This window comes from Canis lupus, chromosome 10, assembly GCF_011100685.1.
Source record: "Canis lupus familiaris isolate Mischka breed German Shepherd chromosome 10, alternate assembly UU_Cfam_GSD_1.0, whole genome shotgun sequence".
Lineage (NCBI taxonomy): Eukaryota > Metazoa > Chordata > Mammalia > Carnivora > Canidae > Canis > Canis lupus.
The window spans coordinates 28,906,961-28,924,693 of record NC_049231.1 but is presented as its reverse complement, the minus strand read 5'-3'; the positions used below and the strand labels follow the sequence as shown (position 1 = coordinate 28,924,693).

At 54.0% G+C, this 17,733-nt stretch overlaps 1 protein-coding gene across 1 annotated transcript; it reads right to left on the bottom strand.

Moving 5' to 3' along the window:
- Positions 1–593: 593 nt before the first annotated feature.
- On the bottom strand, positions 594–15,787 carry FOXRED2 (FAD dependent oxidoreductase domain containing 2). Its single transcript, XM_038550686.1, has 8 exons — positions 15,225–15,787; positions 13,056–13,307; positions 12,623–12,886; positions 11,329–11,495; positions 9,041–9,206; positions 7,547–7,788; positions 5,804–5,974; positions 594–2,646 (listed from the first exon to the last, which is right to left on the bottom strand). Exons 1-8 carry the CDS (start codon positions 15,770–15,772, stop codon positions 2,402–2,404), a joined length of 2,055 nt encoding a protein of 684 aa, XP_038406614.1. The 5' UTR covers positions 15,773–15,787; the 3' UTR covers positions 594–2,401.
- Between the last annotated feature and the right edge of the window lie 1,946 nt (positions 15,788–17,733).

Here is a 17,733-nt window from a genome sequence, read left to right as displayed (position 1 = left end):
GACTTTGTCACACATGTAGCTTTGTGGCATGATCTTTCACCATCTCTGAGTTTTTGAGAGCTGTGTTGTATTTTCTTAGGTGACTGTCCCATAATTTGTTCATTCTTTTTTTTTTTCTCACTAACCCCATTCAGTTATGTATTAAAGATATTTATTATTTATTTTTATGTGTATTATGCTGGCACTATTTTTACCCATGCTATTTGCCTTTTAATTTTTATCTTTTTCTTTAAATGGTCACATTAGTCACATCACTTAAGTATAGGGGGTGGTGCAAGGGCACCTGCCTGGCTTGGTCATGGAGAGCATGACACTTGATCTTGTGGTTGGGAGTTCGAGGCCCACATTGGGTGTAAAGAGTACTTAAAAAGAAAGATATTTCACCTGAAACTAATACTCTGTATGTTAACTGGAATTTAAATAAAAATGTAAAAAAATTAAGTACGGGCTGGAACCGTTAAGCCTTCTCCTTTGGTGAATTATCCCATTGCTTCTGAAGTTGGACAGTCCTTTATTATAACACCCTGTCACTTCCAGTTTCTAAATGGCTTTTAAAAACTGCTCTGGAATTAATTTTGAAGTGCGGTATGAAATAGGGATGCAAAACGAGGTTTATTTTCTTTTCCAAATTGCTGCCTGGTTGTACAAGGAGAACCAGGGAAGGCATCTCTGATCAGCTGAACCATGGAACCATGTCTAAGGAAACACAAAGAAGGCTGGCTGAAATGTTGGTACAATTAACCACATGGCAGATGATGGGAGAAGCAGCAGATGTCACATAGTTGGGCATTCGTGAATTATTTGTTGCAGGACCTCCAACTTGATGGGCACAGGGCGCTTAGCTGCCTTCAGTGGCTGGGAGGTGTGATGTGCGTAGCACAGGGCTTGACATTATGGGAACAGTCCTAGTGAAGAGATTTGTTTTGAAAAAGGTCTTGGGAAAGGAAGGGTGGGGGGCTGAAGGGGCCCGAATCTGGTTTATGTATCATCTTTATGCATATGGTGAATCCAGCTTTCTGGATTTAGGGAGACATCTTTACATGTTTCGGCCCTGGGGAAACTATGCCAAGTACTGTTACAGGGTAAGCACCTCTGGACAGGCTCAGGCTGTCGAGTGTCACTGCTACAACTGCACGCGGCTGGAGGGAGAGGTGTTTGCACATAGGTCGTGGGGCCCAGTGGTTGAGGCCAGGAGGAAGAGGACGTTTCCAGAAACGTGGATCCAGAGAGCTGCATCCCTTGAATTCTGAGTGGATACAGGGCCCCGCAGAACCGGTGAGAAAGTGATCATCAGTTATTTCATGTACAAATGCTTTCCGCAGCCTACTCCTAAATGGGTCAAGAGTGCCTGATGGGAGTGTGTAGGAAGGCAGCAGAGTCCTGGCAAGGGAGAGAGTGAGAAGGGCTGGAGTAACCAGGAAATGCAGTTAGAAACGCCTCCTTGCCCACGCTGAGCCGGGCTCTGTACAAACAGCCAGCGAACCACCTTGGAAAAGATCCTCACTGAAGGACGGCATGGTGACAGTCTTAAAAACTTGCTCGGGCAGACCAGGGGCACGGCGTTGTGCAGGAAGCCGGAGGGCAGGGGCAGGGCAAGGTGCCCAGTAGGAGAGAGAAGACGCAGATGTTGAAGATTGAAGCCAGGGAGTGCAGTTGTGGGGCGGGAGCCCCTCAGTGCTGCTGCTGAGGCAGAAACCTTAGATAAGGTGGCCTTGCGGGAGCCGTCCTATTTCTGTCTGGTGACAGCAGCCAGGCCTGTGATGATAAGCAGGGCTGCCCCCACCTTCATGGCTTCTGGAAACGGGTGGGGGCGGGGAAAGGCAGACTGGTCAGGTGAGCAGAGTGGCACAGGCCTCGGGGCTGTGGGATGGGGCTAGGGACGCCTGGCCGGACCCCTGGAGTCGCCTAACTTCTCTGAGCTGTCTTCATCAGGGGTGACAGTCCCACCCACCCCAGGTGGTGGAGGGTATTAGAACTTCTGTTTGAAGTGCCTGCCACAAACCCTTATGAAGATGAGGACAGCTCCACCTGTGCCATGGCCCACGGGCAGGCAGGATCCCGGTTCATCTGAAGAGTGGACCAGAAGGAAATGGGACTGCTGGGCACATGATGGGGAGAGAACCGAGCCAGGGTGAGAGCCGGGTGCTCAGTGGCAGTTTACTTGCAGACAAGCCTGGCTTGTGGAAGGCGGCTCTACCTGGCAGGTGATGCCCTTCCCTGGACCCCGCCTCCTACGCACTGAAGGACCGGACCAGAGGGGAGACCGCTGCACGGCCACCCCTCCACCTCGACACGCTCTCCGTGTGGTCTGGTCACTGTGAAGACCTGAATGGTCTTTGGCAACCATGTGTCGGTGGGACAGAGGGGCTGGCTGTGGGCCTGGGTGGGAGTAGCATGGCTGTCAGAGCTCCTCCTTGTTGCCGTCGAGGGGCTGGACCGGAAGCCCTGGGGCTGGGGAGCTACCCACTGGCCGCTGGCCCCCATCCTCCCGGGGCCTGCCCACGGTGGCATAGTCCCGCAGGAGCCCGCTCTCTATTCCGTGCCGCCGGAGGCTCTCGGTACCCATGAGCCCCTGCATTCTCAGGTACCCTTGCTGGCAGAAGGGTGGCAGCTTCTGGTGTGTTAGGGCAAACAGGAAGCAGGATTCTACACAAAAGCAAAAGGAGATGAGAGGGTAAGATAAAGAGGTATGGGGAGAGGTGCAGGATGTGTGGGTGCTGGTGCCCCGGGGCCTCACCCAGTGCCCTCCACCCCTTAAGCTGGGGAGCTGACTTCTGTAGATCTCATCTCTGACCTGATCAGCCACGGATCCTGACCCTCCCCGAAGTCCCAAGAATAGGAGGCTGCCCTGACATTCTGGAAGGACGAGGCTCCAAATGGAAAGCAAATCACAGAAATGACTCAGCTCCCAGAGATCAGGGCCCAACAGGCTGCTCTGCAGGAAACCGGCACCGGCTGGGAGCTCAGCCACTCAGGAGCAAACCCTCAGCCTCTCCTTCTGGAAGCTGGCCTGGCTGGGCTGGGAGCTTGGGGCTCAGTGGTATTCTGAACTCAGAGCTGCCTGCAAGGAATTATTCCCTCAGCGATCTCTGGGTTGCAAATACTGCGTGTAAAGTGTTGTTGTGAGCACGGTGGGTCATGGAAAGAGAAAACGTGTGAGCCCCGGTCTGTGCCACGGTGGGAAGCTGGTGCAGGGGTCCAGGCAGCTCTACTGGGAAACAGCTGTGGATGTTTATCATTCAGACACATGAAGAAACCACCAGAGAAGCTAGAAGTAGTTCCTTCTGGGACTGAGGGTGGAAGTGAGAAACAGTCTTTTAGCTGAGTGCTTATATAACTTTTCACTTCAACAACAGAAAAGATGAAACAGTCTTCTTGGGGATTTAGAGACAGGATAGGAAGGAGCGAACGTCCAAAAATTATTCTGAGTCGTTTCTCTCAAAAGAAATGGGCACCTTACAAAGGATGTTGTGAGGCTCACATGGGTGAACAGGCTGCAGAAAGCCACACAAATGGTACTTCCGACTTTCTGACCTCTGGCACCGAAGGCCCCCGGCAGAACAGGCAAGGCCAGTCCTCTCTGAGCAGGGAGGACTGCAGATGCAGGGGGAAGATGGGAGGGCAAGTACCACCTTCTGATGACCTATGCTGCCCCTTTTGCAGGGGCCGGGGGCAGAGGAGCCCTGCAGAATCCAGGGCCAGAGCTAGCTGCTGCATGTCAGCTAAGTGGGCAGAGAAAAGCCCACTCTCTGCCAGCTGGCTCCAAGTTGGGAGAATTCTTCCAAGCTGGACACGGTGATGCTCAGAGGTTTGTAGTGTTGAGCAATACCTAGGGAGCGGGAGCCAGGAGGCTCAAGGGTCTGGATGATGCAGCCAGAACCCAGGGCAGGATACGCCCCTGACCAGCACTGCTTTGTGTGCTCCTGACACCTTGAGAAACAGGCAGAGGTTTTTTTGTTTGTTTACAGGGGAAGGTTTTGTATGGAGATCTCTAGAGCTGCGTCATGTACCATCCTGGGTGAGCGTGTGGTCACAGCTGACAGTCTGCAGAAAGCCAGCACTTCAGAGCTGCTTAGCCCTGTGCTATGAATCACCTCTAGGTTTATTTAGACTATGGGCTTGCACTACTGTTTTATGCCATCTCTCTTCATGTACACATTTTTTTATTTCAAAGTTGATTGGATCTGAAACAAAGACACTTGCTCTCTGACCTGCAGGCCAGAGACTGACCATCTGTGAGCTGGTCTTATTTGAGTAGTGCCTGATACACAGCTAGTGTTGTATGATAGAGAAGAGTAGGTAACCTAGGCATTCAGGGTGTTAAAAAAAAAATAAAAGGCAAAAATTTGGCTTAAGTTGGTTCTCCCTCTGGATCATCAGATTTCTCTGTCAGCTACTTTCCAGTTCACCAATTCTCTCTCCATCTCTGTCTAATGTGCTACTTTATCTTTGAAGTTCCCCGTCCGCATTTATTTATTTATCCCCTCTGCCTTTTTAAAGATTTATTTATTTGAGAGAGAGAGAGAGAGAGCGAGTGAGCATGTGAGCAGGGGAAAGGGGCAGAAGGAGAGGGAGAATCCCAAACAGACTCCCTGCTGAGTGTGGGGCCCCAATGGGGCTTGATCCCAAGGACCCCAAGATCACGACCTGAGCTGAAATCACGAGTTGGACGTTTAACTGACTGAGCTACCCCAGCGCCCCTAGGCTGAGTTATTACATTTTTTTTTCATTTTCCAGAAGTTTTATTTGGATCTTTCTGAATGCTGCCCCTTCCATGTTTCTGATAACTTTTTTCATTTCTTTACATATTTTAGACTTTGTATCCTGTTTGTTACTATTCCAATTCCTGTAGTCTTTTTGGTTTAATAGAGAAGTTTGTTGTTTCTACTGACCCTCCCTCATGGCAATTTGTATCCTTATGTGTTATGTGCTTTTTCCTTGGGGGGTGGGGGTGGTATTGGTTCAACTTACTTGGAACTTTATCTGTGGGAATTTTTTGACCCCTGTTTTGTATGTATGTACATATGTATTTCTTCAGTTTTAAAGTTGGTTTCTTCACAGAAGACTTGCATTTACTTCTTTGGTTTTTGCACCATGATGATAGTATGAGGTTTGGCCCCAAACTCACATGAGTGAGGCAGTTAGAAATTCTCAGGGGAGGGATACCTGGGTGGCTCACTGGTTGAGTGTCTGCCTTTGGCTCAGGTCATGATCCCGGGGTCCTGGGATTGAGTCCCACACATCAGGTTCTCTGCAGGGAGCCTGCTTCTCCCTCTGTCTTGGTCTCTCATGAATAAATAAAATCTTAAAAAAAAAAAATTCTCAGGGGAGATTTTCCCTTTATCTACCCAGGGCCAAAAGGATGAGTCTCCACCATCTTCCTCTTGAGAGTGTTTTGTGTTTTCTAGCTGATCCACTGAGATCCAAGCTTAAGAGAAGGTCTCTAAACAGACCTCCTATCCTGTTCCAGCCTCACCTTCTCACCCCCAAGTGCTGGTCAGTTACCCAGACTCTAGGCTACTGATTTTTGGCAGATATGCCACATCTAGTGGTAGCTTTATACTTTTCCTAAGAGTTCCCCTTTTCTCCTGCCAATTCTTTGAAAATGACATCCTATTCAGCAACTTCAAGTGTGCGGCACCAGGAAGGGTTTCTGTGAACATCTGATCTACCTTGTGGATAACAGAATTCTTGGTTTTGGGTTTCTAGATATGAATCCTGAAACTCCACAGGGCATTGGTCTATTTGGTCTTTTATCAATCCCCCTGCACAGTTCCTTGGCCCTTCTAGGAACTTAGGTTACCTGCATAGAAGCTTCGCAAATCAGTGTCCAGACAGTTCTCCAGGAAGCGCCTCAGAGGTAGGATGTGCCCCACTGGGGCGGTCCAGTCGGTCAGGAAATCTTCCACAATGTGGTGGATGGCCGTGGGCCGAGGCAGGGCCCAGTCAGCAGGGCGGAACCTCACCTCCTGCTCTGTGGGGAGGAGATGGGGAGCCGTGTCAGAGTGTCAGAGCCCCGAGGCTGGGCTTCCCATCCTGGAGCTGACCATGGGATCCCCACACATTCCAGGCACTTCCCTTGCCCCCTTGTGCTCGGCTCTCCTGACACACTCCCTGCGGGCAGTGGCCAGCCTCTTCAAGGGTCATCTCTTGTGTCTATAAGCTCGGCATGAGGAAGAGGCTACATTTGTTCCTTGTGGTATCAGAAAGCAGAACCAAGAGTAATCACTCGCACTTAGTGTTTTTCTAAGATGCATGCGGACTCAGGTGCACTGAGCCTGTCTCAGAACTGTACTTTCTACGAGGAGACTCAAAGGCCCTGCATCAGAAGGGGTCTGAGAGCTCACCTAGTCCAGCTCCCGATCTGGTGGGGCCTCACTCCTGTGGTGTCCCAGGCACACGGCCACTAAGCCATGATTCGACCACCCTTGTATCGGGAAACTTGGCTTTAGGCAACCCATTCCATGTCGGACAGCTTTGACTACTAAGCCTGTGTTTCTGTCACTTCTTCCAGCTGATACTATCTCTGGCTGTTTGTAGAGCATCATCTTCCAAGTGATAGCTCCTCAGTTTCTGAAGCAGGGGATGTGTTCTGTAGGGGGGTTCACCTGCTGCTAGCTACTCTGGGCCAGGGACTGGGCTTGTGTTCTGTGCTTCTTTTTTTTTTTTTTTTTTTAATTTTTTTATTTATTTATGATAGTCACACAGAAAGAGAGAGAGAGAGAGGCAGAGACACAGGCAGAGGGAGAAGCAGGCTCCATGCACTGGGAGCCTGACGTGGGATTCGATCCTGGGTCTCCAGGATCGCGCCCTGGGCCAAAGGCAGGCGCCAAACCGCTGCGCCACCCAGGGATCCCTCTGTGCTTCTTTAAAAAAAAAACAACACTTTTTTTTTTTTTAAAAGTAAGCTCTATACTCCCTGTGGGGCTTGAACTCACAACCTTGAGATAAGAGTCACATGCCCCACTGACTGAGCCACCTAGATGCCCTGCATTCTGCATTTTTCATCTCATTTATCCTCACACAATCCTATGGTTATTCCCATTTTGCAAGTGAGGAAGTGGAGGCTCAGAGAGATTAAGTAATGGTCCAAGGCCACACAGCACAGCCTGAGGACACCTGAGAAAGCACATCCTGAGGACACTGCCCAGCTCATATGCATTTAGGCTGCATACTCCTATTAACCACCCCCAGCTTCTATCCCTGTTCCCTCTGGGAGTCAGTCTCCAGGTTTCCTCCCCCTCCATGCCCAGCCTCCTTTGGCGACACATAGCAAGACAGTGTTCCTCTTACTATGTGGCGCCTGGAGGAGGTCACAGCACTGTGTAGCCTGCCCAAGTCACACGGTATGCGCCAGAATCTGGGGACACCGTGTCTTATTCCTAGGCCTTCCGCCCCATTTGGTTTCTGGGTGGTGTCCCCCAGTGTCCTTTGTCAGCTGGGAGAGTTGTGTGAGGGCTTAGTGATGGCAGGTGATAGACCGTGGGGTCCAAGCAGTGCCTGGTCCTAAAGCCCGTGCTCGGGGTACAGCAGAGGCCTGGCTCACCGGTGGGGAGGTGCCGGTAGTAGTAGATGACGGGATGGAGGAAGTTAGACTGCCAGGCGTCTTCTGTGTGCCCCACAGACCGGTCATAAAAGAAGACGTCCTTGTCAGGCCCAGAGAAGTTTCTGCCGTACTCCATGTTGATGACGAAGAGCCCGTGCTGGGCCTTCCTTCCTGTGATGGTCTCCAGCTGCGCCAGCATCTGCATGGGAAACTCCTCCAGGTACTCAAAGGCTGTGGCGTTCCTGGCGATAAGAGCAGTGTGGGAGGGCCAGAGCCTCAGTGCTGCAGCAGAGGAGAGAGGGGCCTGTGTGCACGTGCATGTGTGTGTGTGTCTCCTGTACAATCCAACAGCATACAAGCTCTGGTCATCCCCACGCATCTCATTTTACAATTACTGTAGCAGCCGAGCCCTGGCTTACACCTGGGACAGACTCCAGAAAACTCTGAGTAACCCGAGATGTACCTGGGGGAAGGAGGACCCAGGCTGAGAGAACTCTCGCAGAAAAGCCCTGGGAGGGGGTGAGTGCCTTGGTGTCTCTGAGGGGCAGGAAGGCGGCCAGCATGGCCAGAGTGGTCTGGCGGAGAAGCAGGTAGAGGAGGGCTCATGTGTGCAGCGGCAGGAACTTTGGGATTCACGTGGCCCGAGAAGGGAAACCCCGGCCCCTGGAGAGTACTGAATAGAGACGAGTGTGTGTGACTTGTGTCTTAGGGGCCCACCAGGCCGCTGTGTTGAGCCGGCCGTGGGGCAGAGGTGGGAGGACAGTTAGTTCAGGTGAGATGCTGGGGCTGGGGAGAGGCAGTCAGATTCGTGACACAACGTGAAGGGAGAGCTTACGGGGTTTGTGGAGAGCCTGAACGTGAAGGTCAGGTATGGCAGGAGGAGTCAGGGTGACGGGAGGTCCTGCGCTGCGCACTGGGACTTCCTTGCGGTCCCTGCACTAGGTGCTGGGTCAGGCTGCTCCCCTCTTACTGTGGGACTCCCTCCCCCGCTTCTCACCTGCCACCTGTCCTCTGAGTGCCCTCACCTGCAGCCCTTCTCCCTCCCAGCTCTGCCGGGGGTCATCTGTGATCTGCTACCCATCACTTAACTGATAAGGAGCCAACATGGTCCTGGCCCGAGGGAGTCCCTTTGGGCCACCCTGGTGCTACGCATCATTGTGGTTTACTGCTCACCTGCTCGGTGCCAAATGCTCTACCAATTCCCTTTCCTCCTGTCTGCGAGGTGATATTATCCCCATTTTGCAGATGAGAGGAAGGCTCAGAGAAGCAGACTGACTTGCCCCAGGTCACACAGGCAGAGCTCAGATGCACACCCAGGTCTGTCCGTCTGCCTGCAGAGCTCGTGGCGTTGATGTCATGGTATGTTTTCCTGCAGAGCAGATCCCCCCTGCCCCCCACAGGCTTCACCTTAGGAGGGGAGTCCGGGGCCACTCCACATGTGGAGCAGGCAGAGAAGAGCTAGGACAGGGTGAACGGTGAGGCTGGGCTACTCACTCCTTCAACAGGATGATGTCGGCCAGCACGCTGAACATCTGGTAGAGCCCAGAAGCCTCGTTCACGCGCCGGACGATGGAGTTGGTCAGCTGTGAGATGGGGTGCTCGGTGGAAGGCCAGGGGATGTGGTGGTGGCGGTGCTCCAGCAGGCGGTGAACAGCACGCACTGAAAAGACCGGAGGGAAGAACAGCACACCGCACTTGAGATTTGATCTTTCACCACCACATGGAGGGATGCACGGTCCCCATTGCCTCCTTAGAGCTCAAGACACGCTTGTAAGCATGGCTCCAAGAGGATGCCTTTGGAGCAAGGTCAGCACAGGCTTCCTACCAAGGGCTGGACGGGCCATGGTCCAGGCTTTGCTTCCAGTGTGAAGGCGGCCCTGGACAGGAGCTGCAGGGATGGGCGTGGCCAGTGCAGACTCCAGGGCCCTGTGAAATCCCCGCACAAGCCTTCCCAGGTCTGCCAGCACTGGACCCTGCACCTTCCTCTCACCCTGCTCCCCTTCCATGGCTCCCGTTTCTCCTGCTAGAGACTCTTTCAGTGCCCCCTCCCTTTCACGTCTATATCCAAACCATCACTAAATCCTACTGGGCTAAGGCCAGAAGAGCGACAGCTGTCTGAAATGACAGAGACATGTACTGCTGCATGTCTGGTGCTGCCGTACACAGTTGGAAATCGGGCCTGCTCTTCCCAAGCCGATCAACACAAGGCCCTAGTCCAAGAGAGGCAAGGACACAGACAGTGCACATGACGGGAGACTCCGCAGGCCAACGGTCTCAGGAGAGCCGTTCGGCCCCACCAGACATCTGGCTCTGGAGGAAACAATAGCTAAGCTGAATTCTGCACAGGGGTCAAGGAACAACACAACACAGCTGGTGGGAAAGCGGGAGGTGGGGAGCCGCTGAGAGAGGCTTAAGGCCTAAGCAGAGGAAAGGTAAGATTTTTTTAAAAGGGGGTCTTGGCGGGGACCATGCAGCTGGATGGAAGCCAGAGAGACCCTGAAGACACAGGAATACCAGTCAGGAGAGACGAAGGGGATACGTGTCAGATGGAGGTGGGTGGGCTGACAGAGATATAGCAGGGGGACAGACAGGCTGGGCGTCTGGCATGTCCTTCCACACGGTTATGGTCCGTGCTGTCCATATTTTATCTTCTGTTGGCTTTCCTCTGCCTTACTGAAGGCTCCTGGTCTCCCCCGGGACCGGTTTCTCAGGTTTGAGCAGGATGTGCACAGCCACACCAGCCCTCCTGCTGCAGGGTCCTCGCGGGTAGTAGTGGCCACACAGCAGTGGCTCGCTGGACACATGGGGCGGTTTCCTATGTGCCTGGAGCACAGTGGACGGCTGTGAGCTTAAAGATCAGCCACCGGTGGATTTAAATGACCCTTGTGCCGTCCTCTGGCTGGGTGACTTTGGGGAAGTTACTTAGGTTCTCTGTGCTCAAGGGACAGGCTCTTCCACTTCGGGTTGTGGGGCTGGGTGTGATCTGCAAATATTTTGGTTTACAGACAGCTAACACTCTCTGGTTTCCTTCTCTAATATGCATGGGACGTAAAATATACCGTCTGGAAACAAAACACGGTTATTTTTCCCTGCCAAACTGGAAGGACAGTAAAAGGCAAAGCTCATAGAAGTCCTCAAATTAAATACAGAAAAGCCAAGATGCAGGACGCAGGACCCTTGTGGTGTTTGTGACAAAATTAATAGGCCCGTGGAACACTCGCTACGCATCAGAGCATCCACCCTGCAGCCTGCCTGGAGCACAGAACACTTACACCCTCAGGACTCATGTGATCCAACTGTAGTTTTTATTGGAATTTGTTGATACCCAGAGAATCTGTGCATGATGTCTTGTAGCTTCAGGGTCCCTGGCTGTTGCCTTAGTTTGTACAACAGCTCCTCAAGGGTGGAGAGCTCATCTTATTTACATCTCTGACATCAGGCTGTCCATGGGAGGCTTATAGAGGTCACGAAGCCTCGCCTCTCAGACCACCAGCTAGGGAGTAACCCCCACGAGCACTCCTCAAGCTCTGCCTTCTTGCCAATACCTGGTGCTTCACTGGCACAGGGCTGAAGCATGTAACTGGCCACCCCCAGATGTACTTACTTTCACGCCTTACCTGATACTTTTCTAGATCTAGCCTTAGACCACGAACACCTGTGGCCATCTGTCCCAGACGGGGAATTTAAGGCAATCGACGACCCAACGAACCCTCCCATTAAGACTGCTGCAAATCAGGAGTATGTTTACAAACTCTGGGGATGTTTCTCTCTGTCAGGCTCACCTGTGTATCGGAATCCATGGATGAAGCCCCCAGCAGATTTCCGGTAATCCACAGAGTGGCTGGCGGTGCCCAGGACAAAGAGACCCCGGCTTCCTTTGGATTCATAGCTAGCTTTGACCAGTGGGTACTTCTTGCTGAACTCACCACTGGAGGACAATCTGAGGGACCTATAGGGTGGAAAGGGTGGTTAATAAAAACTGCTGGGGGCACCTGGGTGGCTCAGTGGTTAGTGTCTGCCTTTAGCTCAGGGTGTGATTCCAGGGTCCTGGGATTGAGTCCTGCATCTGGCTCTCCGCAGGAAGTCTGCTTCTCCCTCTGCCTGTGTCTCTGCCTCTCTATGTCTCTCATGAATAAATAAAAATAAAAAAAATACAAATCACTGCTGTGTACAAATCACTAACTTACACACTCAGCACTGAGCTAAGTAAACGTGCTTTATATTGCTTATTGTACCAAAAGAACACTGGGACCATAGTAGCTGGGTAGGGTGATCTCTGTTTCACAGATGGAATAGCTGAGGCTCAGGCTGAAGATGTGGTGCGTCAGGGACAGAACTAGGATTCGAGCCACACGTGAGGCTGGGCTCTGGGCTCCAACCGGGTCCTGTGTGACCCGCTGGGACATGGGTTTGCCTCAGGCTCTCAGTTTCTCCTTGTCTGCCTGTGTCCTGGCCAGAGGAGAGTGAGGCACTGGATGGATTTTTTGATACCAAGCCTTGCCAAGGGGCTGTGGCAGCAATATCCACAGCAAAGCAGTTGAAAACAATTATAAGTGATGTTGGCAGCAACCGTTTTATTAAGTGTATGATACATGCTGACTGCTTTCCTATGTTAATCCTCACGATAACTGTAGGAAGGGAAACTATGATCCTCATTTTAGTGATGGACAAAGGGGGCACAGCATGGTTAAGTAGCTTTCCCAGAGCCTGCAGACATGGTCAGTCGAGAATCTTAGACTGACCCCAGTGCCTATCCCCTTTGCCACTAGGCTACACTGTCTTTTGGCAAGTTCACTTCCTCATTCTGACTGAGCTCACTCTGCCCTCCCTCGGGTGGAAGATCACAACGCAAATGAAGTCCACTGTCCAGGTCCTGCTGCTGCTCCAGGACGGAGGGGCTCAGGGCCACCTGTCCTTGTGAGGACAGAGAGCTCAGGTCCTGGGCGGGACTCTGACAGTGGAGTCCTGAAAGCCCTGCCGTGGGCCGCTGGATGGGGACTCTCCCCTCCCCACCCCAAGGGAGGTATTAGGAGGGGTTTGCAAAGTGATCTCAGCTCCACCCCAGTTTGAACTCACTTATTGAAAATGGAGAAGTCGAACTTCCAGCCCAGGCAGCGGATGACCCGGTCATAAGCCACACGCATGGCAAAGTTGTCGTTGTCATCCTGGGGGAGGGTGATGGCGTCGGCACTCTGGTTGCTTTCCTCCAGAAAGAACTTCAGGGTGATGCGGAACTTGCCCTCATGGTCCTTCACGACGGCCAGATCTGTCAGGTCGGACTCAAGCAACCCATCCAAGGACTTCAGCTGGTAGGTGTCCAGCAGGCCATTGTTGATGGCCCTGGGGCCCAAGGGAAATGCCAGGAGAGAGAGAGAAAGAGAAAGAGAAAGAGAGAGAGAGAAGTCTGAACAGGGTACCAGGGAGACTCCGAAGAAGGGGTGGTTGTGCCAGTGGGGTCAGGAATGGCTTTGGAGGGGGCTGGCAGGAGAGAATCCAGCCCCTGGCATACCTGAGGTCTCCAACGTAGTGGGTGGCCCAGGATAGCCGGACCCGGGAGCGGCTCAGCATGTGGATGAAGTTGGTGACACCCAAGATGTTCTCTGCCGTCTCAAAGGCAGAGTTCCCACGCCCCAGGATCAGCACATTTTGACCCTCGAAGTCCCTGGGGTCCACGGACACAGACTCATAACCCTCCACGTGTTCAGAGCCAGGAAAGTCAACCTGGTTGGGGACCCACAAACCAGTGGCTACCAGAAGCACACTGTGGGGAGGAGACAGAGGGAAGACGGCTTAGTTTCGTAGCTGTAAGACTGTGACATGAAAATCACTCCCTGGACCTGCTGCCTGGCTCACTCACCTCACCCAGACTGCCGGTTCCTAAAAAAAATCACAGAGGAAGGTCCATTCATTCACCTGTTGACTGACTTCCCCCACAGCACCTGAGACACTGCACCCCTGCCCCTGACTGAGCCTGCTCCAGGGGACAGTTTCCCTTACGCCTTAGTGGGATGATGTCAAACACGAGAACTAATCTAGCTCTCTGACCGGGGAGAAGGTGACACATGACAAATCGAATAATTCACCTAATTTTGAACATAGCAGCGAGGCCAAGTATCGCCGTCAGTGGGGAAAATGAAACTTGGTGGTCCATTTTGCCTTTTCGGATGGCCGGGCTGATGCAGGGGACTGCCCAGCAGAAATTCTGCCCCAGGCTCCCTACCAGGTGTTTCGAGCATCATCTCGCTGCCTAAAGCAGCCCTGAGTTGGTGTTACTTGGCCTGCTTTATGGGTGAGGAGACACAGGCCCTGCAGGCCCACCGCCTCCAAAGCTCCTGCGACAGCAGAGCCAGAACCTGAAAGCGGATTAGCCTGACTCCCGACTCTTGCACTTCAACTAGTGGGCATTACAGTCCTGTGCGGGGGCAGCCGGGAGCTAGACCCTGCTGTCTGCAGAATGGTCTGATTACGAGTGGTTTTGAAAACAGAACTGTGTGGCCTGTAGAAGACATATGAAACCCCCGTGGGTGCTTGTTTTTGGACCCTCATCCACCCAGCTCAGATCTGACTCCCCTGTGTTGTCGCTGGGCTCTCTAAAATGCTTGAAAGTCCCAAGCCGGCACAGTCCTTCTTTCCCTCGGCTGTCATGAGCTGGGAGCAAGGCTGGGCCTCCCACGAAAGGCATGAGAAGATGAACTCTGGGCACCTGCTTGGAGCCAGGTGCCTGACTAATGGCTAGGAAGGGAGAGGCAGTCGTGTGTAACAGAAAAAACAGAGGCTTTGGGGTTGGGAACACAGGAGCTCAGATAACGCCAGTGCTTACTAACCTACTACTGTGACAAAGCATCAGTGACTCAACTTCTCTGGGTCTCAGCTGTTCATCTGTAAAACGAGGATTAGTGACCTTTCCCCAGGGTCCTTGTGAGGCCTGAATCAGGGCAGTAGAATGTGTGGTTCTGAGTTTGGATTGTCTATACAACGTTAAGCTTTCTCCCAAGCCAAACCAAGCTAAAGCTGAATGCTGGCATCACTGCCTGTGGGGCCTCCCACTCTAGCCCAATTCTGAAATCCCACCGAGCCTATCTAACACTTGCAGGACATTTTTCCCAGAATGTCTTTTGAGGAACACTAGGTCTGGGAGATGCTCTTCAGAAAGGGCTTTGTGCGTACATAAGCCACATGATGTGGAACACCCAATGCTGATGTCACAGTGAACGTGTTATTAAATGCTGACAAATCCTGGAGGAGGCGCTGGGTCGTATTTTCCAAGCACATTTGATCACAATTTTCTTTAGGACGCATTTGGGCAATGATGGCTGAGCTGAATCCTCTCAGCACTGGATTTCAGTGGGAGCAAAGAATAGCAGAAATGACATTCCCTTGGAGCGCCTGGGTGGCTCAGTCGGTTGGGCGGTGGACTCTTCATTTCGGCTCAGGTCATGATCTCAGGGTCATGAGATGGAGCCTGGAGTCTGGCTCGCACTCAGCCCAGAGTCTGCTTGAGAGTCTCTCTCCTCTGCCCTCCCCCCGCTTGCACGCTAGCATGCCCGTGCTCTCTCTAAATGAATACAATTCTAAAACCCCCCCCAAACCCAAGAAATGGCCTTGTTCTCTCATTTTCTCCACACCTACCGGCTGATCAAGGGGTGCCAGCAGGTGGGCTCTGGGACCGGTTCCTTACCTGCACCGGTGTGCCTGGCCCGTCTGGTCGGTCAGGATGAAGTAATGGCCATTCCAGGCCTGCCGGTCCTTGTCCAGAGTGACGTGGGCAATGGTGGTGTTGTAGAGCACGCGCAGCCGCAGCCGGTCTGCGAAGTCGCCCAGGTAGCGCACCATGTCGCCCGCGTCGGGGAAGTAGGCGCGGGAGTAGTGTCTGAAGAGCAGCTGCGGGTCGTGGCTGAGCAGAGAGTTCCAGTCGTGGCGCAGGTTGAACTCGGCGTTGGCCTTGCCCGTGTGCCGCTTGTTGATGCTGATGAGCCTGCGGTGGCGCGGGTAGCGCGCGAAGAAGCTGCCGGGCCGCGGGGCGCGCTCGAACACGGCGTAGTCCCTCCCGGCCCGCTGCAAGAAGTAGGCCATCTGCAGCCCCGCGGGCCCGGCGCCCAGCACGCAGTAGTCCCGGTGCGGGGGAGCCGCGGTCCGGCCCGGCCGCAGGCACAGCGCCGGGTGCAGGGCGAAGGTCAGGAGCAGCCCCGGCGGGCCCCACAGCCGGGCCGCGGCCGCGAGGCGCATCCTGCAGCAGCCCGGGACGTGAGGCCTCGCTCGGGGTGGCCCCTCGAGGCCGGGGGTGGGGGGGGGGCTGGCGTGGGCGCTCAGCGCCAGGCGCGGTCGAGCCGGGACCACGACCCAGGGGCCTCCGAGCTCATCTGCCTGCCTCCTTCCTTTCAAGCTCGAAACTGGGGCTCCCCCCAGGGAATCCGAACGCCTCCATCGCCTCCGGGGCCTCGGTTGCCAGGGGAGCCACCCCCCTACTCATCGCCACGGTGGCACGAGGGTAGGTGTTCCCCCGTCCGCCCCCTAATTTGAGGGGTGCCCAACACCCTTCCCGGGTCCTCGCCGCTCACTCTCGAGGGGCTCCAGCCCGAAGGAGGTGTGGCCCGCAGGACCGCCCCCTGCAGGTGGCCGGCGCGCCCGACCGCTGACCACGTGACGGGGACGGCCCGGCACACCTGCCGCCGCGCGCGCTCTCCGGGGCTGCTCTCCGCGCGTGCGCGCTGTCCTCGCCCGCAGCGCCCGCCTCGCCGCACGGAGCGCGGACCGAGCCGCCGGGACGCAGCCCGCGGAGGACTAAGGCGGCGCTCCCCGCAGGCGCCGCGGCCACCCCGCCCCTCCCCTCCCGCGCGGCCAATCGCAGGGGCCGCCGTCACGTGCGCGGCGCGCGGCACGCCGGGAGGGGCGGGGCGGCGCGGGACGGGCGCGCACGTGCTGGCCGCGGGCTGCGGGGCGGGCGCGGGCGTTCAGGCTCAGCCTCTCCAGGTGCGGGGAGGCGCGGGGGCCGATGGCTTTTGGAGATCAGTGCAGTGCTTCCACCCCGCCGTTGACGTAGCCAAACCCCTGCGGGCTCCCCACCTTTGGGGGACGGGAAGCCAGGCCGAAGGTGGCACGGAGAACAGCAACTAACAGGTGCTTGCTGACTGACAGGCGTGCCTGGCTGGGTGTCCCACCAGCCGGGAGAGGTAGGCGATTGTTTCCCGCATTCTGTAGTCACCGGCCAAATGGAGGTTTAGCGGCGATTCGCAGAAGAGACCAACCAGTTCAGCGGAACCTGGAATTCATTCCCCAACCCCCTCTTTACTCCAGATTACGAGCTCTTTCCTAAGTGTTTTATTCACGAATCTTGCTTTGCATTCTCGGTAATGTAAACAAAGTGGCCTACGATAGGCCAGTGTAGACGCCAATCCACTGCTCATACACAGGTACCAGTGGAGCTGAAATGGAGGGAATGTGAACAGCAGGAAGATGATCCTGAGCCGCCATTGAGGTAAACTGGGTGATCAAGGCTGGCTTTGCACGGGTGGAATGTGGACCCTGGCTGGAGTTACAGGGGCAGAACCTAGGCTGTTTTGAGAGGAGTACAGAAACCTTCAAGGGTCATTATATAGTCCAGTGAGATGGGGCTGAGGGTTCTCACGGGAAAGCAGCCATGCCTGCTGTGGAAAGAACTTGATGGTCTATGGTCTAGCTTTGCATGGCTGGAGCTTATTAAAAATTTTCCCTGGGGAAGAAGTCTTCCCTGACCTCTCAGAACAAAGTACCCATTAAGGAGTGCCACTTCATCCGTTTATAGCCAGTATCCGTATCAGAGAAAAGGCCCATAGAGCAGAAATGATCTTATTCTCTCGTGACCTCAGTGCTTCCTCCAGCACCTGGCATACAGGCTACCAGTAACCATCTGTTCAATCAACACTGAAACCAGACAGGCTATGCAAAATACCAAAAATAAGGTAGGAAGGCCTACTTCTTGGTGGTTGTGAAGATGTGAGATTGGGTGCTGGCAAATAATCAAGTACCTGAAACTAGATGCTCATCCTACCTGATGAGTAAAGGGAAGGCAGGACTGATAAATTATGGCAGCGTCTGAAAGCTGGGCTGAAAAGCAGCAGGATACAGTGGGCGGTTTGAGTCAGCACTGAAGCAGCAGCTTGATGGCCCCAAGCAGGACACATACAAGTTGGGGATAAATTGAATAAATG